Source organism: Protopterus annectens, chromosome 6.part0 (assembly GCF_019279795.1).
Source record: "Protopterus annectens isolate FY-2018-M chromosome 6.part0, PAN1.0, whole genome shotgun sequence".
Lineage (NCBI taxonomy): Eukaryota > Metazoa > Chordata > Ceratodontiformes > Protopteridae > Protopterus > Protopterus annectens.
This window is the reverse complement of record NC_056737.1, coordinates 1,188,693,668-1,188,721,121: the sequence shown is the minus strand read 5'-3', so window position 1 is coordinate 1,188,721,121 and position 27,454 is coordinate 1,188,693,668. Positions and strand designations below refer to the sequence as shown.

Sequence of the window (27,454 nt, the reverse complement as noted above, 5' to 3'; positions counted from 1 at the left end):
AACTGTGGTACCACCTTTATCATTCCTATAAGAAAAGTGCAGTCCGGGTCTGAACTGTCTGCAAACAGCTACAGTTAACTTTGAACCTAACACCACTCTAATAATTATTCAACTGTGGTACCACCTTTATCATTCCTATAAGAAAAGTGCAGTCCAGGTCTGAACTGTCTGCAAACAGCTACAGTTAACTTTGAACCTAACACCACTCTAATAAATATTCAACTGTGGTACCACCTTTATCATTCCTATAAGAAAAGTGCAGTCCAGGTCTGAACTGTCTGCAAACAGCTACAGTTAACTTTGAACCTAACACCACTCGAAGTATTCAACTGTGGTACCACCTTTATCATTCCTATAAGAAAAGTGCAGTTTTGGTCTGAACTGTCTGCAAGCAGCTAAAGTTAACTTTGAACCTAACACTACTCGAAGTATTCAAGTGCGGTATCACCTTTATGATTCTTATAAGAAAAGCGCAGTCCGGGTCTGAACTCTCTGCAAACAGCTAAAGTTAACTTTGAGTATGTGTCTACCTGTTTGAGACAATATTCATTATCCCCTGGAGAGCACTCTGCTTTGGCTTGTAAGCAACACACACACACACACACACACACACACACACACACACACACACACACACACACACACACACACACACACACACAAAGATACACACACGCAGACACACACACACAGCCACACAGACACAGCCAGACACACACACAGACACACACAGACACAGACACACACACACACACACACACACACACAGACACACACACAGACACACACACACACACAGACACACACACAGACACACACACAGACACACACACAGACACACACACAGACACACACAGACACACACACAGACACACACAGACACACACACAGACACACACACAGACACACACACAGACACACACACAGACACACACACAGACACACACACAGACACATCCATTTTCTCTCATTCCCTTCTGTTACCAAATAGTATCCATAACTGATAAATACTGTGTATTTGTTAATTTAAACTGAGACCACAGTAGCCTACTGATGCAAGGTTATCCTGTTTTTCCACATGAGAAATGGTTAAGAAATGACTTAGTTTCAGAGCAGTCCTTGGTCAATTCTGATTGTTTGTTAAATACAAACTTGTCTTTGCTTTGGCTCATTAGCAGCAGTACAAAAGAACTGCCTGCTCACACTCTTGTTCTCCCCCTTCCCTGTTTATTACCTTAATCCATTCCCAAAGTTAAGAAATATTACCTGTGGCAGGCACCATTTTTAAAACTACAACCACCCTTTGAGCACCGCATGCTCGGCTCTGCCATAAAACCTATTAAAACTACCTGAACTGGGGCACAGCTAAGTGATAGATTGTGGAAATACAGGGTACCTACCCAAGTCTCCACAGTCACTATCATATGTTCTTTTATCAGTTTACTCTGTTACCTGATTGTTTCCAGCCCTCTCATAACAGCAACTAACAGGGTCTCTACTCTCTTCGTTCCCCACCCTACCCCTATTTCCTCCCACCCCCAGTTGGTCCTACCTTTATTACACTCACAAACCCCTCCCATCTTTCCAATAGCCAACCACGGCACTAAACCCAACACTACCTCCTCCATCTTCCTACTACTATCACTCCTCCTCAGCTAGCATGTATAAGCATACCATACTTATGCTCACTGCCTCCACTCTCCTTGCATATCTTACATCCTACCAAAACTCCATCATTCCCCCACTCAACCACTACCACTGTACTACTACTCACAACACCACTCATGTCTCACCCTACTCAGCTCCCCTCCCACCAACTCAAGAACCATCCCTATGCACCCCCGCATATTCTAGCAACTATATTTCTCAAACATAAAGCATCCCTACAACTTAACATAGTAACCCTCCCACCATACCTATTACCCACAGAGCACAATCATAAAGTTTCCCTAATAAACAAACGCATTCAAAAACTGAGAAACCTAATAACCTTATGCATATCAAAACTAGCCCTAAGTGGAGACATCCACCCCAACCCTGGCCCTACCATCTCCAACCCCAATCCTCATAATCAGACTATAAACCACAACTTCGCCCATATCACAGCCAATAGAAAGCCAAGTGACTTTCTTCTAGTAAGCCTAAATATTAGAAGTATATCCAACAAAGTCCATGAACTCCATGCCACCATAGATTTGTACTCCCCAGATATAGTCATTCTGACAGAAACCTGGCTAAAACCTCACATTACCAGTGAGCAAATCCTCCCTACCAGTTACGGCATACTAAGATTAGACCTGCTAAACAAGAAAGGAGTCGGTGTAGCTATAATATATAAACAGCATCTAAACATGCAGATCTTAAAATCATCAGCTCCACAAATAGGCAATGAAGAAATAGTATATACCAACCTCAAAATAAACCAAAACAAAACCATCAACATAATTGAATGCTACTTCCCACTTAGCCAAAACATCCCTCCACTAGAAAACCTCCTCAGCTGGTCTACCCACCATCTCCCCCAAGAAACTATAATTTTAGGTGATTTCAATATTGACTGAAAATCCTGTTCTGGCAACAATCCAACCCATCATGTAAACCTTCATGGTTTCACCCAACTAGTCCAGTCGCCAACCAGGATAAAAAAAACTCCAACAAGCACACTACCCTGGATTGGATACTAGTCAGTAAGAGCCCACAGTCATATATAACAGGCTGCTTATCAGATAGCCTCAGTGATGACTCCCCAACATTCCTACTCAAAAAATACCTATACCAAGCTAAACCTGTCATCTACCATCAAATACATAAAAAACTAAACTTAATCCATTCACATTCATCTCATCCCTCAAAGAATGTAAATTGCATCCTCTAACGTACCTCAGTCTTGATGACGCAGTAGAATTTTTTAATACTGCCTTCCTGAGCATCCTTAATTACCATGGCCCCATAAGACTTTCCAGAACCAAAGCACAACCCTCCCCATGGCTACAGAAATTCACTAAGTCAGAAATGAAAAACAGGGATAAAGCCTGGGAGCACTGCCGCAAAACCAAAAAACCCTCAACTAGACAGAAATTCCTAGAACTATGCAATAGAGTCAAAAAGCTAATAAAACAGGACAAATTCCAATGCTACCAGTCTTCCCTAGACTCCTCCCAACACAGCCCCAAACAATTCTGGTCCTCCATAAACTCCATCCTCCACCCAGGTAAAGTCAGTACCCCTCCTCCTAACATCCTTCACGCCTCTGAAAATATTGCTACCTAATTCAACACACACTTCACACAAACCATACTATCACCAGCTAAACAACATAACCCCCCTCCCCTCCAACCCACACCTTCAACTATTAATCTCCCCACTGCCTTTTCTTTTTCTCCTGTACCTACCTCCAGCATAAAAAAACACTTAACTAAACTTTAGCCCACCAAATTAGCAGCAGACAACCTCCCAAGTGAATACCTACAAATTGCAGCTGATGCTCTGGCCTACCCAGTATCCATCTTGATTAACCGATCTCTGTCAGAAAGTTATGTTCCCACACTATGGAAAGCATCTCATATAATTCCCCTCCACAAAGGCGGCCCCTCCACAGAACTAACCAATTACCGCTCCATAGCTATTCTCGCTCCACTCTCCAAAATACTAGAGAGATGCATTCACTCTCACATCTCAGACTACCTCCTTACTAACAACCTCCTTTCCAATACTCAGTATGGTGTCCAACCAAACCATAGCACCACCACTGCCTTACTCTCCTTTACTAACACTATCCTTCAGCATAAAAACAATGGCTATCTCTCCTCTGCTACTTTCCTAGACCTATCTAAAGCATTTGACATGGTCCCACACAAACAACCCATCTCTGTCCTCAGTAACCTATCCTTCTCTCAGTCAGTCACCAACTGGTTTCAGAATTACCTGTCTGACCACCAACAATCCGTTGTATGGCAGAATGGCATATCTCCCCAACTACCTGTCTCTATAGGAGTTCCCCAAGGACCCATCCTTGGACCCCTACTCTTCTCTATTTTCACCAATAATCTAGCCTCTGCCACCAAACATGGCACACTCATATAATATGCAGATGACTCAACCATCATCTGCTCAGCCCAGTCACTACCCAAACTTCAAAAAAGTCACACAGGAAGCCTTTTCCTCTGTTGAAACTTGGTTATTCAATGCCCAGTTAATACTCAACCTAAACAAAACTAAACTACTCATCTTCCAACCCACCAAACATACTCAAAACAACTCTCACTTTAACATCACAGCAAAAGACAACACCACTATACACCCAACAGAACACACCAAATTGCTAGGAGTGGAAATAGACAATAAACTAAAATTTGACATTCACATATCCAATACCATAAAAAAGTCCACAAAAAAACTAGGAGCGTTATACAGAAATAAGCAACTTCTCACCAAAGCAGCAAAGATTTCAATAGCAAATTCCCATCTTATCTCCACCCTACTTTATGCCTCTCCAATATATACCAACCTAAGGCAATGCGATCTAAACAAGCTAGAGACCTGCTACAACAAAATCACCAAATTCACCATAGGGGCATCCTACCATAGTCACCACTGTCTCTCACTTACTGAACTGGGCTGCCTTGAACTCCCTCACCTCTTTCAATGGTATCAACTCACACTCGCCCACAAACTAGTAAACCATCCACTAAATGTCCCATCCATCCAGAATCTACTCCAACCCTATCGCACCACCAGACCACTAAGATCCAGCAACAAAAGTCACTTGCAGATCACTAAAGCCAATAACTCTGCTGGTGAAGCACTATTCTCTTGCACCATAGCCAATTTATGGAACTCCCTCCCACCCACAATTACCTCCATACCATCATGCACCCACTTCAAAACTTTACTAAAAGCACACCTAAAATCATGTTGGCTATGCCCTTGCAACTCCCACTCTAATATCACCCAGCCCATCCACCCACTACCTTTCTTTCCACCCCAATAACTATTTTGATTATAGCAAGCTGAGATGCTCATAAGCCTGCTACTTATTATACAGCAGGAACTTCTTATTGTAACAATTGTTAATGTCTGTTATGTACTTAGCAAATAAAGATTCTAGTTGTCAACTGATGTACTATGTTCTTCATCTGTAAATATGTTGTAATTGTTAATTGCTATGTTAATCAAATTGTTAATTGCTATGTAAATGCAATGTAACTACTGTCTGTATATTTTAGCTGTGGAGCTTTTCTCCGCTGAAAATGGACCTACGTCCAGTCAGACACTCCTGGTCAACAAATGTAAATAAATAAATAAATGTACCTAAAAGACTGGGGTTGGAAACAGTATTAATGGTTTGCACTTACCAAGTAGGTGACCGTGAGGAATCCTAACAAGCTGGAATAGGTAGTATTGTGAGCTTGTGTGCCAGTTGTGGGAATTCTGCACTAACACCCCAAAGCACCATAAAGTACCTGGCACTAGTTGTTTCGTTGTTACCAGTACTGATATTCTGTTTCAGTTTAACTATGCTTTATAGCATACTCACTCCCTCACTCACTTGTGTGCTCACACTCACTCAACTTCTCACGAACTCGCTCATGCATGTACTCACTCAGTTATGTAGTCACACTCCCTTATATACTCACACTTACTCATTCATGCACTCACTCACTCACATACTCATTCGTTTTCTCATCCAGTGTCATTTACTCACTCACTCATGCACTCACTCGTGTACTCACATTCACTCACTGCCTCACTCACACATGTACTCATACTCATTCACTCACTCTCACTTGTGTACTCACTCACATTCACTCACACATGCACTCCATCACTCACTGATGTACTCACACTCACTTACTCACCCATGCGCTCACATACTCATTCACTCACTCACTTGTTTACTCTCATTCACTCAGTCACTTCTGTACTCACACTCTCTCATTCACTTGTGTACTTACACTTGCTCAATCATTCACCCACTTATGTACTCATTCACTCTCATTTATTCTCACTCACTCACTCACTCGTGTACTCACTCACTCGTGTACTCACACTCACTCATTAATTCATCCACCCACCTACTCAGTCACTCATTCACACTCACTCACTCACTTGTGTACTCACTCACACTCACTGACTTAGTAACTTATGTACTCACATTCATTCACTCAGCACTCACTCATGTATTAACTCATTAACTTACTCCGTCATGTACTCACTCACAAATTATTACATTTAATCTTAAACCTGAATTTCAAATCTTTGTAAGTTGCTTCAGTCGTTATTTTTTTTTAGTGGTGACAGAACTTGTATCCTCATACTGTTATTTACAACTTATAAGTAAAGTATAAAAAAATACACTGAACAGCAACTGTTTTTACATGTCTTAATTTTCCTTTGATTCAAAAATATTGTGTTTTTACTTAATTAGATAAAACTAGAGCTCTTCATTTGTTACATCCATCTTTTCCTATAAGGTACAGGGAACATGCACCACTGTGGGAAATAAAGTGAAGCCCTTTGTATACCCATACAGTTACAGGGTGCTACTCTTTCAGGATCAAATCTTGTGTGAGTAAGTACACTTATTAACCACACCTATACTTATGCAGAGATTATTAATTTGGCAGTCGCTGATGTATTATTTCTTACCCAGGTGCACAGATACATTGTAACGGACTGTCTGATGTAGAGATTGTATCTCAGTCTCTGAAGGTTGTTCAGCTGAACACAGTCTGTACAAAAATTCTGAATGTACCAAAAAGACCAAAAATAAAACCAGATTTGTCAGAAGGATGGGGTTGTCCATGTTTTCTTTCTTTCTATTTTTTTTTCACAGTACTGTGAGGTATATAATCATTGCTCTCTATATTCCTCCAGGACAAAATATTCCCATATTAGATGATATTTTATCCTGCTGTTCCCAAACCATCAAACAGGAGACTATTATTTTAGGTGATGTTAATATAGGTTGTCAGTCCATCTCATCAGAATTACCATCAAACAGTATTAACTTCCGTGGTTATTCTCAACTCATTAATTCCTGTACTAGGTACTCCAAACACCACACTCAACAATTTATATTAGACTGGATTCTACTGTCACATCCTAGTAACTTCAACACTAGTGGCACACTGCCAAATTCCCTCGGTGACTACCTACTAACATTTGCCATTAGAACCAAAGTACCCCTACCAAAATCACAGACTCTAAAATCTGTCCTTAACTTAACCAATTTTACCCAAGGCAAATTCAGTGAATTACTACTCAAAATAAATTGGTTACCGCTAAAACACCTCCCACTTCATGAAGCTGTACACTTCTTTAACACCCGATTTTTAAAAATACTGGACACTTTAGCTTCAGTCCAAGCCAAAGCTTGCAAAACCTAATGAACAAAGGGATGAGATCTGAGGTCTCCTGAAACATAGTAAAAAAGTAGAATATCTAATACACTTAAACAATTGCAAAACCAAGTAAAGAAACAGGCTGCCAAAGAAACAATCATACTATACCCACCTTCAACAAGAGCACAAAACCAACCCTAAAAAATGCTGGTCTTCTATATCAACCCTATTTAACTCTGACTCTAAAAAAGACTTCTGCCTCTCACTTAACACTCCTCCATCTCAATTAGCCAAAAACTTTAACAAACACTTCATTCAAACCATAGCCAGTCTGACCTCTAATACCACCAAATTCAGCCCCTCCCCTCTTCCTCCTCAACCCCCCATTAGTGCTCTTTCTGCCACTTCTGACCATCTCCAACTTAGTAGTTAGAAACTCATTTCTGAAAACTCACCAATGTTCTCCTTACAATCAATATCTACAAGCCTCATAAAAAAACCTCCTACTGATATTTAAACCCTCCTCTACCTCCGCTGACACCCTTCCTCCCATTTACCTTAAATTAACGGCCAGCTCCATAACTTACCCAATCAGCATCTTGCTCAATAGATCTATTTCAGAATCTTTAGTACCAGAAATATGGAAAAAGTCATATATCATCGCTATTCAGAAATGTGCTAAATCTACTGAACCCAGCAACTGCTTACCCATCGCCATTCTATATCCCATCTCTAAAATATTAGAAAAATGGACCCAGCAACAGTTAATGAAATACATACTACAAAGCAACCTTCTTATACATACCCAACATGGTTTCCACCCAGGCCATAGCTCATCTGCAGCCCTCCTATCTTTTACTGAATCAATAAACAGAGCTTGAGACACAGGTAACTTGGTATCTGCCATATTTCTCGACCTTACTATGGCATTTGACACCATCTCACATTCCATACTCTTGCGCAACCTGTCATATTTGAGCCTTACCCCTTTAACCTTACAATGGTTCCACAGTTACCTTCACAAGTGATAACAAGCAGTAAAACATTGACTCACCCACTGGTGCACTCATACAGTACGCAGGTGACTTCACTATTGTCTACTCCTGCTCTGCCACAACTTTTCACAATCACACAACATACTTTTTCTGCATTTGAATCTTGGATCACTGACTATCAACTATTCCTAAACTTCCAAAAAACTAAACTCCTTCTTTTCCTTCCAAAAAACCTCTCTACTGACAGAAACAATTCAAAATATAAGCGGCTGATAATACTATTCTTGAAATAGCCCACCATACTAAACTTCTAAGTGTAACTATTGATAATGAGTTAACATTTGAGCTCCATGTCCAACAAAATATATATAAAAAAAATCACCAAACATTTGTCACCATCTACAAAAACAAACACTCTCTGACCGCATCAACCAATATTACCATAGCAAAAACCTTCCTACTACCCTCCCTTCTATATAGTGCCTCTATCTTCCCTACCCTACAGACTTCCATTAGATCCAAAATGGAACAATGCTACAATAAAGTGGCAAAGTTTGACATAAATTCCAAAACCAGTATACATCATTGTACACCAGTGCAAATGCTAGACTGGCTAAAACTCCCCATTCACTTCCTCTATATCCAACTCACAACACTACACAACATAATTTATAAGCCCCTAGCCTGCCCTGCCCTGAACAACATTATCAAACCCCACAACCGTAGAACAGCTCTCGGGTCTGAAGATAAGAAGCATCTCACTATCTCCAAAGCCTCTAAAATACCAGGACAGAACCTATAATCTCACAGTCTAGCTAAGGCATGGCACTCACTCCCACTGTTGACCAGATGTAGTTCTAATCTCGTACCTTTCAAAAAAATCCTTAAAGCATGGACTGTTTTGTTTTAGGATCATAGTGGTGTAACCATGTTTCATCAGCAGTAACTAGTTGTTCCAAAAAGTTGGCACCAGCCCAATGAACATACCACAAAATCAACTTGGAATTGTCCACTCAATGCCTTTTTCCATTGCCATTCAAACATTTGGGCACCCACTTAGCTGAGAGCTTCTACATACCCAACAGCTCATGGATTATAAACCTAACATGCTCCCTGGATATCTGTAGTGTCTCAGCAATTGTTTTAGATGCTATTTGCCGATCAGCCAAAATCAGGCCATGCTGATGGTCAACAATTTCAGGAGGTGATACTGTTTGAGACTTCCCAGACCTTGTTGCATCTTCAGTCTCAATCTCCACATTGAAAATTTACACACCACTTCTTCACAGCTGAGTAAAAAGGACCCTTGTCACTCAATGTTTACATCATACATGTATGCACTTCATTTTGAGTTTTCTTCTGCAGGAATAGGAACTTCATGATGGCTCGGAGTTCCATACTTGAAAATTCCACACAATTCATTAAAATGGTTCAATCAATGATCTGAAACAATGTCAAAAGATAGTGTTATGATTCTGCAATTGGGCGCTTTACAAGATGAAAAAATCCTACTTTCAACTACAGAGCAAAATAATGGTCAGAATTTAGAAAGTTGGTTGGGCTTAAAACTTTTCAGCACCCCCTCTTATCTGTAACTGTCTTTTTGTAAATTGTTGATTTCAGTAGAATGATTTAGATTCAATATGAGTCAGGTTACCAGGAATAAGAGGGAGGGGCAGGTGTAATTTAGTCTGTACTTGCAGCAGTGTGGGGGGTGCTGTTTGTGCAAGTTACCCTTTCCAGTTTCTGAGTTAAAAAGGCTGTTAAATGAACATCAGTGACTATATTCACAGGTTATCATGAATGTAGTGGGTTACAGGCTGCAGGGAGATATGCTTTTTCATGAAAGAAATGAAACGTTCGGAATAGCCTTCCATGCCATTCCAGCAGTTGTGGTGGCAGAAACAGGCTAAGGAATTTAACAGACTTTTAGCTAGGTGGGCAGCCAGAGTAAAGTAAGAATAAAGTATTCTTACTTCTAACTTTCATACTGCTGTATCGCAACATTTTTAAATGTTCTACATGTTCCTATTTTTCACCAAAAATGATACCCTGGGAGATAGTGTGTGCAAATCAGAACCAAAACCAAAAAGAAACGCATCACAGTGCCCAATAGACTGCAAGAAAACCCTAAAGAAATCTTTATTGTTGCCAGATGAAAGTGCTAATCTTGTGTAAAATTAAATATTGGATTTTTCCTGCAGTGTGTAGGTTACTGTGTTATATTTGTTTTTGGTTTATGTTCATATCTTGTTTAGATGTTTACTCTGTTTTTCTTTCTTGCAGTATGTGACATTTATATTTGTATGAAAATGTTATGTGCACATTTATGTACATTTGCATGGAACTAAACATATTGAATAACTTGTTCCCCCTTCTTCATACAAAGTAAATCTCAGGAATGTAGGAAGATAATTCGGAATTTAGATCTACCTTTTACAAAGTTGGATGATTTCAAAAGAATATTCTGGGATCCATCTCCAATAGCAGGTTTGTTATTTACTGCATAGTTTATACAGTTGAAAATGCTATTCTTCTGATCAAGAAATTGAATGCAAACCATTCCTTGCTTTACAGTTGTGTATTGGGTCACTGTGTCATACCTGCTGAAGTTTCTATGCTAACAAGAGAAAACAAGAAATGTATATACCATAAAGCAGTTAAACTAATCAAAAAAACTTGTATTAACTTGTCAGGTTCCGTGACAGTGGCTTGATGGTTTAAAATAATCAAAAGAGCAGTATAACTTGTACTCTGATGACAGTCAATTTGGGATTCGGAATTAGCTGAGCCTAAAACATACAAATAGCACCTCCATAGTGTTAAAAAAGCAAAGTGTCGGGACGTAACAACAACAGCATGATTATTCCTTGCACTCAACTTTATAGAGACAGCAGGTATATAGCTAACCCAGGGTACTGATGGCAGCAGGTATATAGGTAACCCAGCAGTACTGATGGTGTTCACACACACCTAGTTTGTAATTACATATCACCTCCCCAGCTATGATTAGTTTAAAGCTCTCATTTCTGTGTTATTTTATTATGTATTTATTCTGGTAAAGAATTTTAGTAACACAGCGGCAATACTAAGCAAATGATTGTGAGGACCATAAGATGTGTAGTCATAAGCAGCTTTAAGTAAGGCAAAAGATCATGAGGACCATAAGATGTCTAGTCATAAGCACCTTCAAGTAAGGCAAACGATCATGAGGATCATAAGACGTCTAGTCATAAGCACCTTCAAGTAAGGCAAAAGATCATGAGGACCATAAGATGTCTAGTCATAAGCACCTTCAAGTAAGGCAAACGATCATGAGGACCATAAGATGTCTCATCATAAGCACCTTCAAGTAAGGCAAACGATCATGAGGACCAAAAGATGTCTCGTCATAAGCACCTTCAAGTAAGGCAAACGATCATGAGGACCATAAGATGTCTAGTCATAAGCACCTTCAAGTAAGGCAAACGATCATGAGGACCATAAGATGTCTAGTCATAAGCACCTTCAAGTAAGGCAAACGATCATGAGGACCATAAGATGTCTCGTCATAAGCACCTTCAAGTAAGGCAAACGATCATGAGGACCAAAAGATGTCTATTCATAAGCACCTTCAAGTCAGACAAAAGATCATGAGTACCGTAAGATGTCTAGTTATAAGCACCTTCAAGTAAGGCAAATGATCATGAGGACCATAAGATGTCTAGTTATAAGCACCTTCAAGTAAGGCAAACTATCATGAGGACCATAAGATGTCTAGTCATAAGCACCTTCAAGTAAGGCAAGCGATCATGAGGACCATAAGATGTCTATTCATAAGCACCTTCAAGTCAGACAAAAGATCATGAGGACCGTAAGATGTCTAGTCATAAGCACCTTCAAGTAAGGCAAATGATCATGAGGACCATAAGATGTCTAGTCATAAGCACCTTCAAGTAAGACAAGCGATCACGAGGACCATAAGATGTCTTGTCATAAGCACCTTCAAGTAAGTCAAATGATGATGAGGACCAAAAGATGTCTTGTCATAAGCATCTTCAAGTATGGCAAATGATCATGAGGACCATAAGATGTCTAGTCATAAGCACCTTCAAGTAAGGCAAACGATCATGAGGACCATAAGATGTCTAGTCATAAGCACCTTCAAGTAAGGCAAACGATCATGAGGACCACAAGATGTCAAGTAATAAGCACCTTCAAATAAGGCAAATGATTGTGAAAACAATTAAAATGTCTAGTCATAAGCACCTTTAAGTAAGGCAAATGATCATGAGGACCATAAGATGTCTAGTCATAAACACTTTCAAGTAAGGCAAACGATCATGAGGACCATAAGATGTCTAGTCATAAGCACCTTCAAGTAAGGCAAATGATCATGAGGACCATAAGATGTCTAGTCATAAGCACCTTCAAGTAAGGCAAATGATCGTCAGGACAATTAATATGTCTAGTCATAAGCACCTTTAAGAAAGGCAAATGATCATGAGGACCAAAAGATGTCTAGTCATAAACACATTCAAGTAAGGCAAACGATCACGAGGACCATAAGATGTCTAGTCATAAGCACCTTCAAGTAAAGCAAACGATCATGAGGACCATAAGATGTCTAGTCATAAGCACCTGCAAGTAAAGCAAACGATCAAGAGGACCATAAGATGCCTGCCCATGAGCACCTTTAAGTAAGGCAAATGATCATGAGGACCATAAGATGCCTCGCCATAAGCACCTTTAGGTAAGGCAAACAATCGTGAGGGTCATAGGATGTCTAGTCATAAGCACCTTTAACTAAGACAAATGATCGTGAGGAGAATAAAATGTCTAGCCATAAGCATCTTTAAGGCAAATAATTGTGAGGACCATAAGATGCGTAGCCATAAGCACCTTTAAGTAAGACAAACAGTTGTGAGGACCAGAAGATGTCCAGTCATAAGCACCTTTAAGTAAGGCGAACGATGATGAGGACCATAAGATGTCTAGTCATAAGCAGCTTCAAGTAAGGCAAATGATCACGAGGACCATAAGATGTCTAGTCATAAGCAATTTCAAGTAAGGCAAACGATCACGAGGACCATAAGATGTCTAGTCATAAGCACCTTCAAGTAAGGCACATGATCATGAGAACCATAAGATGTGTAGTCATAAGCACCTTTAAGTAAGGCAAACGATCATGAGGACCAAAAGATGTCTAGTCAAAAGCACCTTCAAGTAAGGCAAACGATCATGAGGATCATAAGATGTCTGGTCATAAGCACCTTCAAGTAAGGCAAACGATCATGAGGACCATAAGATGTCTAGTCATAAGCACCTTCAAGTAAGGCAAACGATCATGAGGACCATAAGATGCCTGGCCATAAGCACCTTCAAGTAAGGCAAATGATAATGAGGACCATAAGATGTCTAGCCATAAGTACCTTCAAGTAAGGTAAACGATCATGAGGAACATAAGATGTCTCGTCTTACGCATCTTCAAGTAAGGCAAATGATCATGAAGACCATAAGATGTCTAGTCATAAGCACCTTCAAGTAAGGCAAACAATCATGAGGACCATAAGATGTCTAGTCATAAGCACCTTCAAGTAAGGCAAATGATCATGAGGACAATAAGATGTCTAGTCATAAAAAGATATCTAGTCATAAGCACCTTTAAGTAAGACAAACGATCATGAGGACCACAAGATGTCTAGTCATAAGCACCTTCAAGTAAGGCAAATATTCATGAGGACCATAAGAAGTCTAGTCATAAGCACCTTCAGGTAAGGCAAATGATCATGAGGACCATAAGATGTCTAGTCATAAGCACCTTCAAGTAAGGCAAACAATCATGAGGACCATATGATGTCTAGTCATAAGCACCTTCAAGTAAGGCAAATGATCATGAGGACCATAAGATGCCTGCCCATAAGCACCTTCAAGTAAGGCAAATGATCATGAGGACCATAAGATGTCTAGTCATAAGCACCTTCAAGTAAGGCAAACAATCACGAGGACCATAAGATGTCTAGTCATAAGCACCTTCAAGTAAGGCAAATGATTGTGAGGACCATAAGATGTCTAGTCATAAGCACCTTTAAGTAAGGCAAATGATCATGAGGACCATAAGATGTCTAGTCATAAGCACCTTCAAGTAAGGCAAATGATCATGAGGACCATAAGATGTCTAGTCATAAGCACCTTCAAGTAAGGCAAGCGATCATGAGGACCATAAGATGTCTAGTCATAAGCACCTTTAAGGAAGGCAAATGATGGTGAGGACCATAAGATGCCTCGCCATAAGCTCCTTTAGTTAAGGCAAAATTTGTGAGGGTCATAGGATGTCTAGTCATAAACACCTTTAAGTAAGACAAATGATCATGAGGAGAATAAGATGTCTAGCCATAATCATCTTTACACAAGGCAAATAATCATGAGGACTATAAGATGCATAGCCATAAGCACCTTCAAGTAAGACAAACTGTTGTGAGGACCATTAGATGTCCAGTCATAAGCACCTTTAAGTAAGGCGAACGATCATGAGGACCATAAGATGTCTAGTCATAAGCACCCTCAAGTAAGGCAAATGATCATGAGGATAATAAGATGTCTAGTCATAAGCACCTTCAGGTAAGGCAAATGATCATGAGGACCATAAGATGTCTAGTCATAAGCACCTTTAAGTAAGGCAAATGATCATGAGGACCATAAGATGTCTAGTCATAAGCACTTTTAAGTAAGGCAAGTGATCATGAGGACCATAAGATGTCTAGTCATAAGCACCTTCAAGTAAGGCAAACGATCATGAGGACCATAAGATGTCTAGTCATAAGCACCTTCAAGTAAGGCAAGTGATCATGAGGACCATAAGATGTCTAGTCGTAAGCACCTTCAAGTAAGGCAAATGATCATGAGGACCATAAGATGTCTAGCCATAAGCACCCTCAAGTAAGGCAAATGATCGTGAGGACCATAAGATGTCTAGTCATAAGCACCTTCAAGTAAGACAAACAATCATGAGGACCATAAGATGTCTAGTCATAAGCACCCTTAAGTAAGGCAAACGATCATGAGGACCATAAGATGTCTAGTCATAAGCACCTTCAAGTAAGGCAAACGATCATGAGGACCATAAGATATCTAGTCATAAGCACCTTCAAGTAAGGCAAACGATCATGAGGACCAAAAGATGTCTAGTCATAAGCACCTTCAAGTAAGGCAAATGATCATGAGGACCATAAGATGTCTAGTCATAAGCACCTTCAAGTAAGGAAAAAATTCATGAGGACCATAAGATGTCTAGTCATAAGCACCTTCAAGTAAGGCTAACGATCGTGAGGACCATAAGATGTCTAGCCATAAGTACCTTCAAGTAAGGTAAACGAACATGAGCACCATAAGATGTCTAGTCATAAGCATCTTCAAGTAAGGCAAACGATCATGAGGACCATAGGATTCCTGCCCATAAGCACCTTTAAGTAAGGCAAAGATCATGAGGACCATAAGATGTGTAGTCATAAGCACCTTTATTTAAAGCTAACGATCATGAGGACCATAAGATGTCTAGTCATAAGCCCATTGAAGTAAGACAAATGATCGTGAGGACCATAAGATGTGTAGTCATAAGCACCCTTATGTAAGGCAAACGATCATGAGGACCATAAGATTTCTAGTCATAAGCACCTTTAAGTAAGGCAAATGATCATGAGGACCATAAGATGTCTAGCCTTAGCACCTTCAAGTAAGGCAACCAATCATGAGGACCATAAGATGTCTAGTCATAAGCACTTACAGGTAATGCAAACGATCATGAGGACCATATGATGTCTAGTCATAAGCACCTTTACGTAAGGCAAACGATCATGAGGACCATAAGATGTCTAGTCATAAGCACCTTCCCGTAAGGCAAATGATCATGTGGACCATAAGATGTCTAGTCATAAGCACCTTCAGGTAAGGCAAACGATCATGAGGACCATAAGATTTCTAGTCATAAGCATCTTCAAGTAAGGCAAACGATCATGAGGACCATAAGATGTCTAGTCATAAGCACCTTCAAGTAAGGCAAACGATCATGAGGACCATAAGATGTCTAGTCATAAGCACGTTCAAGTAAGGCAAACGATCATGAGGACCATAGGATGTCTAGTCATAAGCACCTTCAAGTAAGGCAAACGATCATGAGGACCATAGGATGTCTAGTCATAAGCACCTTCAAGTAAGGCAAATGATCATGAGGACCAGAAGATGTCTAGTTTTAAGCACCTTCAAGTAAGGCAAATGATCATGAGGACCATAAGATGTCTAGCCATAAGTGCCTCCAACTATGGCAAACGATCATGAGGACCTTAAGATGTCTAGTTGTAAGCACCTTCAAGTAAGGCAAACGATCATGAGGACCATAAGATGCCTGGCCATAAGCACCTTCAAGTAAGGCAAATGATAATGAGGACCATAAGATGTCTAGCCATAAGTACCTTCAAGTAAGGTAAACGATCATGAGGAACATAAGATGTCTCGTCTTACGCATCTTCAAGTAAGGCAAATGATCATGAAGACCATAAGATGTCTAGTCATAAGCACCTTCAAGTAAGGCAAACAATCATGAGGACCATAAGATGTCTAGTCATAAGCACCTTCAAGTAAGGCAAATGGTCATGAGAACCAAAAGATATCTAGTCATAAACACATTCAAGTAAGACAAACGATCATGAGGACCACAAGATGTCTAGTCATAAGCACCTTCAAGTAAGGCAAATATTCATGAGGACCATAAGAAGTCTAGTCATAAGCACCTTCAGGTAAGGCAAGCGATCATGAGGACCATAAGATGTCTAGTCATAAGCACCTTCAAGTAAGGCAAACAATCATGAGGACCATATGATGTCTAGTCATAAGCACCTTCAAGTAAGGCAAATGATCATGAGGACCATAAGATGCCTGCCCATAAGCACCTTCAAGTAAGGCAAACAATCAATAGGACCATGAGATGTCTAGTCATAAGCACCTTCAAGTAAGGCAAACAATCACGAGGACCATAAGATGTCTAGTCATAAGCACCTTCAGGTAAGGCAAACGATTGAGGACCATAAGATGTCTAGTCATAAGCACCTTTAAGTAAGGCAAATGATCATGAGGACCATAAAATGTCTAGTCATAAGCACCTTCAAGTAAGGCAAATGATCATGAGGACCATATGATGTCTAGTCATAAGCACCTTCAAGTAAGGCAAACGATCATGAGGACCATATGATGTCTAGTCATAAGCACCTTTAAGGAAGGCAAATGATGGTGAGGACCATAAGATGCCTCGCCATAAGCTCCTTTAGTTAAGGCAAAATTTGTGAGGGTCATAGGATGTCTAGTCATAAACACCTTTAAGTAAGACAAATGATCATGAGGAGAATAAGATGTCTAGCCATAATCATCTTTACACAAGGCAAATAATCATGAGGACTATAAGATGCATAGCCATAAGCACCTTCAAGTAAGACAAACTGTTGTGAGGACCATTAGATGTCCAGTCATAAGCACCTTTAAGTAAGGCGAACGATCATGAGGACCATAAGATGTCTAGTCATAAGCACCTTCAAGTAAGGCAAATGATCATGAGGATCATAAGATGTCTAGTCATAAGCACCTTCAGGTAAGGCAAATGATCATGAGGACCATATGATGTCTAGTCATAAGCACCTTCAAGTAAGGCAAATGATCATGAGGACCATAAGATGTCTAGTCATAAGCACCTTCAAGTAAGGCAAATGATCATGAGGACCATAAGATGTCTAGTCATAAGCACCTTCAGGTAAGGCAAACGATCATGAGGACCATAAGATGTCTAGTTATAAGCACCTTTACGTAAGGCAAATGATCATGAGGACCATAGGATGTCTAGTCATAAGCACCTTCAAGTAAGGCTAATGATCGTGAGGACCATAAGATGTCTAGCCATAAGTACCTTCAAGTAAGGTAAACGAACATGAGGACCATAAGATGTCTAGTCATAAGCATCTTCAAGTAAGGCAAACGATCATGAGGACCATAGGATTCCTGCCCATAAGCACCTTTAAGTAAGGCAAAGATCATGAGGACCATAAGATGTCTAGTCATAAGCACCTTTATTTAAAGCTAACGATCATGAGGACCATAAGATGTCTAGTCATAAGCACATTGAAGTAAGACAAATGATCGTGAGGACCATAAGATGTGTAGTCATAAGCACCCTTATGTAAGGCAAACGATCATGAGGACCATAAGATTTCTAGTCATAAGCACCTTTAAGTAAGGCAAACGATCATGAGGACAATAAGATGTCTAGTCATAAGCACCTTCATGTAAGGCAAATGATTATGAGGACCATAAGATGTCTAGTCTTAGCACCTTCAAGTAAGGCAACCAATCATGAGGACCATAAGATGTCTAGTCATAAGCACCTTCAAGTAAGGCAAACTATCACGAGGACCATAAGATGACTGGCCATAAGCACCTTTAAGTAAGGCAAATGATCATGAGGACCATAAGATGTCTAGTCATAAGCACCTTCAAGTAAGGCAAACATCATGAGGACCATAAGATGTCTAGTCATAAGCACCTTCAAGTAAGGCAAATGATCATGAGGACCATAAGATGTCTAGTCATAAGCACCTTCAAGTAAGGCAAACAGTTGTGAGGACCATAAGATCGTAGCCATAGGAACCTCTAAGTAGACACACTTAAAAGTTCGTACCTCCCTTCTGAAGCACTTAATAGTACTCACCTCCCAAACCAGGCAGGGCTGTAGATGAAAATCGCATGTGAATCTCTCTCTACCACTAATCACCAGCACTAGCCTTAAAGGTCATCAAGGTACTACTTTGCTTGCCCCGTAGTGGTCATTTGCTCCATAGGCTAGGAATTCATTGACTTAGGAACCTAACTGTCCAGTAAGTCTTGTTTATTTGTGGGTATAGGTTTAACTTTCAAATACAACTATTTGTAGTGATACTAGTTCTGCAAAAAACCAGGAGGACAATTAAGACTGGGTTTTTCAGGGGTCAAAAAGGGAGGCCCAGCACTCTGTACCCTATGGGAGGCCCAGCACTCTGTACCCTATGGGAGGCCCAGCACTCTGTACCCTATAGGAGGCCCAGCACTCTGTACCCTATGGGAGGCCCAGCACTCTGCAGTATGGGAGGCCCAGCACTCTGTTCCCTATGGGAGGCCCAGCACTCTGTTCCCTATGGGAGGCCCAGCACTCTGTTCCCTATGGGAGGCCCAGCACTCTGCACCGTATGGGAGGCCCAGCACTCTGCACCGTATGGGAGGCCCAGCACTCTGCACCGTATGGGAGGCCCAGCACTCTGCACCGTATGGGAGGCCCAGCACTCTGTACCCTATGGCAGGCCCAGCACTCTGTACCCTATGGCAGGCCCAGCACTCTGTACCCTATGGCAGGCCCAGCACTCTGTACCCTATGGAGTATAAAGTTAGCGGTGCTAATTTACTGGGATAGTTGAAGGATTTAAGGCCATTAATATTCCTTAGTCAAGTAACTCTGGGGACTTTCAAGTTACAAAAGTACTATATTCAGTGATGAGTCTGGTGAGAAAAGAGTACACTGGCAGGATGACTTCTTTACATAATGAAGATATTCCCTTGGACATTAACTGTGCCAGATATAAGGGTTTCTTAACTATAGTGGAAACATGCTTGTGAAATTAATGAAGACATTCCCTTGGACATTAACTGTGCCAGATATAAGGGTTTCTTAACTATAGTGGAAACATGCTTGTGAAATTATAGAAAATTATTGACATAAGTACCAAAGTCTTTCATGACTGTGTCTGTCTGTACAGAAGTACAATTTATAACATGAGATTGTAAAAGCTTTTTTCAAGCAAATGCCAGTGTTCTGAACATTTTTAAATTTAACTTGAAACTGTTTTCAGTACTCCAAGTGAGTGCTTTTTCCAAACCTTTTTGAGCTGCCTTTATCAGTGGATGGGTGGATAACACTGCCCAGCTTGTACTCATCAGCAAATTTGGTCAACCACACTTCTGGGACATTGCCGTGGATACATACATACATACATACACACACACACATCTCCTCTTCTCTACTGCTATCTCTCTCCCTTTTACCTGGACCTTCTGAATACTCCTTCAGAATTTGTAACCATCTTTATCCTATAATTACTTCACTGCCTCCTACCCAATATTTATTTGCTGCTAATTCCATTTGATAACAACTAGACTCTTATAAGCCTGATATTAACTAATGTTTTACTGTATTCTTCATTTAACTGCAATATTTTCATTAACTGTCATATCATTAGAATTCTATGTATGTGCATTTACTATTCTATCTGTGTACATTTACTATTTAGTTTATGTATATTTATTATTTTTTGGTTAACTGTCATGTCATTACATATTACTATCAGCAAGTGGATTTTACAACTAGGTGAGAGAACATATTGGATAAGGTGTATATAAGTGTCAAACTAGCATTTAAGGCAGTGTCTTACCCACACCTGGAAACTCAGACCATGTCTCTATAATGCTAGTTCCAGCATATAGATCATTATTAACCAGAGGGAGCCATCCAAGAAACAGTTAAGGATATGGCCAGAGGGGAGCAGTCTGAGCACTCCAAGATTTTCATAACACAGATTGGAACATGTTCAAAGAGGCGGCCACTGAAAACCAGCACATCACCCTAGGTGAGTACACAGAGTCTGTGATGGGACATATATCAAAGTACACAAAACGATGGGGAAATAAGTGCCCAAAACACAAAAAAACACCAGTAATCCAGTAAGGCACTTGGGAAGACAACCGACAATCCTTAAAAGTAGATCTTTAATAAAAAAATGGCAAACACATGAAAAACAACACCATAAAAAGCACAGCATAAATACTTAACAGTATACCACATTTTCGTTTAGTTTCAAACTTCAGTAAAACAAGAAGCAATGTCCTGGGCGTCCAGAAGCTTTATTGCTCACACAAATTCCAATAAAAATAAAAGAATTACAACTTGAAATACATACAACTAAAAAAGAATACTGAGCGCTTTCACCCGCTCAAATCAATGCGGGTTTCATCAGAGTACAAATAACGTATCTTTACACCAGCCTTATATACTAAATAAATTATTAATTAAATGTGCAAATTGGATAATTGTTTTAATAATTATTTGATTGTTACGCTACGCTAAAATACAAAATACTGATTATTTTTATTTTTATTTTTATTTCTGTCTTGAATGTTAACCCATAAACAGAACTGCTAATTATAGATAACTTTTGAAAGAAGTTTATGTAGTATATTACTCTTAAGGAGACATAATGATAATTTATGAGGGCATAACCTTAAAATTGTGTATATTTCTATAATTATTTACAAATATATCAGTTAATAAATATATGTAATTCTAATATTTATAAATACAGTTCTATTAAATAAATTATATAAAATAAATATATATATTATTAAAATAGTTAAATGTATTTAATTAATATATGTGTGTATAAATAATGTTTAATATATAAATAAATAGTTGTGATTTTATATGTATTGGGATGAATTCACATTCTAAATATGAGTCCATAATTGTTTACATTAATGTAAAATTGTTGTAAAAATGTATGTTCTGATATGTAACATAGATATTGTTATAATTATTATAATAAAACATGCTAAAAAATAAACGTTATTCAAAATCATGTATTACCTAAAATCTAATGTATTAATAAACATGATTAAAATATTTGTTAATTAATAATTTAATAAAACTAATGTCTTAAGGAAAAAATGTTTTTTTAAAACAATAATGTTACTGAATAGTGATGTAATAAAGATTAGTAACTATTAGTGCATCATGTACACTAGAGTGTTTTCAAACACTCACTCATAATATGGTGTTATGTGTATTAATTTTTAAAAACATGACAAAATATTTTTATTTTTACATGACACATGCAAATTATTACATGGCACATATAAATTTTGTATCCTAATAACCTAATCAAATACATATTGATTTATATTTCAAAATACTAGCAATATTAATGTGCCCATTCAATCCTGGTGTAGTACTAGCATTGTCGAAGCTGCCACAGGCACTCCTTAGTTAACAATAAGTTATCTAAGTCCCCTTCCTTTTCCCAGGAATTGTGTATTCTGTCTATTATAAAAAAGATGAATCTTTTAAAATTACAACATGTAGTACTATGGACGTATAGAGCATTAGTTTCCTTTGTGTTTAATGTCTCTTGCATGTTCCATAATTCTTTCTTTTAATTTTCTCTTAGTTTTACCTACATAGTATGCAGGACATGAAATACAACTAGCTAGGTAGATAACCATTTTCGTATTGCAGTTACATTGTCCAGGGCATTGAAGTGTTTTACCATAAACATACACTGTACAATAAGGTCCATCATTGATATATTTGCAGCTTTTACAAAATCCACATTTCTTCATATTTGATATCTTAAATCCTTGTGTCCTACTTTCAAAAATCTCCTTCAAATTGGTGCCCCTACTATATGTTATTCTCGGATGCGAACCTAGAGTCTCTGTAAATCCTTTGTTGTTTATCACACAATTCCAGGTGTCGTTTAAAATTGTAACTATTGCTTTAGAATTGTCATTGTAAGGTATGATAAATGAGTCCTTCTTACTTATAAATTCTTGTTCTTTTGGCCTTATATTTGTTCCATTACAGATTATCGGTTTAAATTTTGTATCCCTGTTATTTGACACTTCCTGGATTACAGAGTCTAACAAATTTTGCGGGTAACCCCTTTCAGCAAACATATCCTTTAATAGTCTACTTTCTTCCAAGAAATTTTGATCATCACTAATGATACGTGAAAGCCTAACCGTTTGGCCTTTCACCAAATTTTTCTTCTGGAAGTAGGGGTGATAACTTTCATAGTGCAAGTAACTATTTGAATATGTTTTCTTGCGGAAGATGTTTGATTCGATCTTACCATTTTTGTTGTACATTTTTATGTCTAGGTAATCACACTGTTCAAAATATGTTTGGAATGTAAATTTAAGGAAGCTGGTACTTGTGTCTAAATAGTATATAAAATCTTTTATGTCACTTTCTTCACCTTTCCAGAAGATCAAAATATCATCCAGAAATCTGACATAGAAGATAATGTTCTCCCAGTAGCTAGATGTAAAGACCTTTTCGGTTTCCCATTGTGCTAGGACTAAGTTGGCATAAGTGGGGGCGCACCTAGCCCCCATTGCTACTCCTGTACATTGTTTGTAGTATTCCCCTTCTAGGAAAACATAGTTGTTGTTTAAGATCATTTCCATAAAATCAACTAAAAGCTTCCTTTTAACAGTGTGATATCCACTGTATTTATCTAAAATTCTCTCAAAGTATATCAGTCCTTCATTATGTGGTATGACACTGAACAAATTGATAACATCGACCGTTATCATAATGTACTTGTCCCCTGTATACTTCTCATTGAATTCTCTTAATTTTTCTAAGCAATGCCAGGAATCTTTAATTATATGTGGAAAATTCATGCTGATACCTTTACAATGTACAACAACAAATTTAGCTATAGTTTCTAGTTTAGAATTTTTAGCTGACACAATTGGCCTGAAAGGTGAATTTTGGACATTTTTGTGTACTTTAGGTATACCAAATATCGTAGGGGTGATTGGGTGTTCAACAACTAAGAAGTCATATTCTTGTGTGTTGATCATGCTTTCCATCAAATAATCATATAGTAGCCAGTCTATCTTTGTGTATGCTCTTTGTACCTCGTATTTAGAAACTTTACTGTATGTTTCTTCATTTTCTAACATGGTTACCATTTTATTGATGTAATCTAACTTAGGCATGATCACAACACCACCACCCTTATCTGGCTTCATGATTCTGTATTTGTTGTTACCACAACGTTCAGCTACACAAAATCTCTCAGTATCAGTTAAATTGTCTTTTTTCACATGTTTTTTCTGCAGTTCCCTACATATTTGGGACTCGCACAGTGATTCAAAAACTTATATGATCGGGTTACTAGGTGGTACAAATGTACTAGATCTTTTAAGCGTAATAGACCTTGTATCAATGTTAACCTCACCAGGTATCTGTTCTTTAGCAAAAATCATTTTTAAGTTCAATAACCTCACATAAAGTTTCAAATTAGTGAGAATTTTACCTAGATCACTTTTAAAATACGGAACAAATGTAAAGCCCCTTTTAAACAAAGTAACATGACCTTGATTCAGATGCAATTCACTGTAATTATATATGTTAAAACCACCATTGGTAATAACATCACAAACATACAGGTTAGTTGTTTCAGGATTGTCAACTGTTAGATTAATATCACTTAAAACATTGGAATTTTCTGTATTTCTCATATCAAAATCTAAATCAAAAGTAGGGTTGTTGTTTTCATTCACATTTTCACCCATAATGTCAGTATTGATTATGTCATTAGGTGCAACAAATACATTAGCGTGAAGTGTACCATTTAATAGTAATGGGAATTTGTCCTGAAATGTGTTTTCCTTCCTTGGTTCAGATACTGGTTTTTCCCCCCTTGGTACCTGTCTTTTATTCTCTCTGACCTCCTTAGTGGGGGTTGCTCTAAAAAAACATCATTGTCTCTATAAGCATCCCTTTGCATTGCATTTTGACTGTAATGTCCATAGTTGTTTCCACTGTTGTCTGCATTGAATACAGTTGTATCCCTGTTCATATCATGATTCACATCATTATTAACAGAAGACTTTACTTTGTCATGTTGCTGTACAGATAGTTTAAAATCCTTAAAATGATGATATGCCCTCTTGTTAATATAATCATTGCTGTCCCTGAACAATTTTTTGTTCTTGTATTCTAAACCTCTCATAACAAAACTATCGATCTCCTTTAAAATGTTATCCATTCTGTGTTTGTTGTATTCAAATAATAAGTCATTTTGAATGTTGTTGTCCAGTTCTATTAATTTTTCATTCAGTTTAGTCAGTCTATGATTGTTATTCTTAATTATCAGTTTTAACAATTCAAGACCAGTTTTGTCATATAGTGATAACAGTTCATCAAACACAACACTATCATAGCTGAAACCAAAAGGCAATTTAAATATACGCAAACCTTTAGGGACCTGCTCCAGCTCCAGGGACCTTTCTAGGAATGCGTTGTCCATTTGTATGGTTTTAAACTGTTTCAGCATTTTTTCGAAATCCACAATTTGTTCATTTATGGAGCCCATGTTCTTCATACTTCCCCTTGGTATATTTTTAAACGATGGTGCCTGTAAAATGATTTTGATGTTTTCCCATCTCCGATTGTGGGTATTTATGTCTCTCCCATCTCCAGCATTCAAATTCGCACTCTCAAACATACCGGACCTTGGATTCACTTCCTTCTTCCTCGTGTCACCTTTTGAAGAGTTCAATGAACCATTGCTGGCTGACGGAGCAGTAGGACTGTTACTCAGTGTGGAGTGAAGGGTAAATAGTTGCTCCTGCGATTCCGTTAAAGTGATGCTGAGATCCGCATCATTGTTTTTGTTAATTTTGTTAGTTTCAAACTTCATCAGATGCATACATGCCATTCCCCGCAATCCCTTTATATACTAAAACTGTAATTAATAAAGAACCGCCTATTGTATAATTACTGTGTTAAAAGTAACTACAGAATTTCACCTTTCTCGTCTGAAATACTAGACATCCTACCAGCATAAAAGAACTTTACCATGCTTATAATGTATGTAAAATTTCATTAGAAACACAGTTAAAAATCAACCTTGTTATTAATCCATAAAGTAATAAAAACATGTTAGAAACATTCACAAAAAAATACATGTATGAGCTGCTGTCTCTATCTAGTAACTGTATTTCTTTTAGAAACATTATTTTTTTTTTTCAAAAAAAATTTTAATGGCAATTTTCTTTTAATACAACAAAAAGAAAAACCAAACAAGTTATAACAAGGTAAAAAAAAAATACACAGTATACATATATAGTTCACAAAATTTTAACTACCAACCCAACAAGCTGTCGATGAAAGAAAAAGTAATATAGCAATAATTAGACAGTACTAAATATTACAAAGAGATTACAAAACACTGGATTAACTCAAGTAGAAATAAGGAGAAGGGTATTAACTTTGAAGCAAATTTTCAGATAAAGGGCACTCTTCTTTGGACTCTTACTAATGAATTTCTGTGCAGCCATGTAAGTAAGTACCATTGATTTAAAGTTGTTCCAACTAAGCTTAGTATGGTCCATCCAATTTTTTGAGATGTATAATTTCATGAGTGAACATAAAAAAACTAAAACATGCGTATCAAGTATAGAAAGAGTACACATAGGTATGTGTAGAATGGCTAGTTCCCAACAAAGGGTAGATTTGTGATGACCCATTTTTTGGAGACGGACCTTTAAAGATGTCCAAAGTTTGTGAGTGTGATAGCAAGACCAAAAAATATGAAATAAATCCGCATAGGGCGCTGAGCAACAGGGACAAGGAGACTTATTGGAGTCAATTTTCGCTAATTTAGCCGGAGTAAAGTAAGTATTATTATTAATCATTAACTGTGTGTAAAAAAGATTCTTAAAGGGGGAAAAAACTAATAGTGTTCTTTATGGACAAGAGTTTTTGATTATGTGAAAAAGAGGGTGATAATTATCCCAATAATTTGAAAAAAGACATGAGCTACTATTAATCATAGATGATATGAGTTTATATGAATTATAAAGCATTTTCTTGGGCAGAATAAGATTGTGCAATACGGATTCTAATAAGGAAATATTTTGTCCATCATCAAAAAGATGTATGAATTTATAATTAATAATATCCCGCAATTGCCTGATTATCGATAAGTATTTTTTATTTATTTTCAATATTTTGCACAAATTAGATAATGATTCATTATTGTGTTTGAGTATATCCCAAACCACTAAGTTTTTAATTAACGGGAAATTAGAAAGATTAATAGGAAGATTATTAATTCTAATATTGGGATTTAGGTGTAGGGGTTGAAGTAAGGGGAAGGTTTTATCAAGATTGATGAGTTTCAATAAATTTTGAAAAATAATAACCTTATGTTTTAAATTATTTAAGAGTTTGAGACTTTTTAAGGAATCTTGTGAGAGAAAGGGGAGGGCCTCTGGATT

At 38.1% G+C, this 27,454-nt stretch overlaps 2 protein-coding genes across 2 annotated transcripts in view; both read left to right on the top strand.

The window, feature by feature from the left end:
* Positions 1-9,785, top strand: part of LOC122803964 (arachidonate 12-lipoxygenase, 12R-type-like) — a 399,535-nt gene extending 389,750 nt beyond the window's left edge. The window contains exon 9 of the mRNA XM_044073642.1: positions 9,704-9,785. Coding sequence (XP_043929577.1) covers positions 9,704-9,785 — 82 coding nt within the window. The remainder of the gene's footprint in view (positions 1-9,703) is intronic.
* A 4-nt stretch (positions 9,786-9,789) lies between these two features.
* LOC122803963 (polyunsaturated fatty acid lipoxygenase ALOX15B-like) overlaps positions 9,790-27,454 on the top strand; it is a 782,621-nt gene continuing 764,956 nt past the window's right edge. The window contains exons 1-2 of the mRNA XM_044073640.1: positions 9,790-9,893; positions 10,728-10,828. Of these exons, the coding sequence (XP_043929575.1) occupies positions 9,790-9,893; positions 10,728-10,828 (205 nt within the window). The remainder of the gene's footprint in view (positions 9,894-10,727; positions 10,829-27,454) is intronic.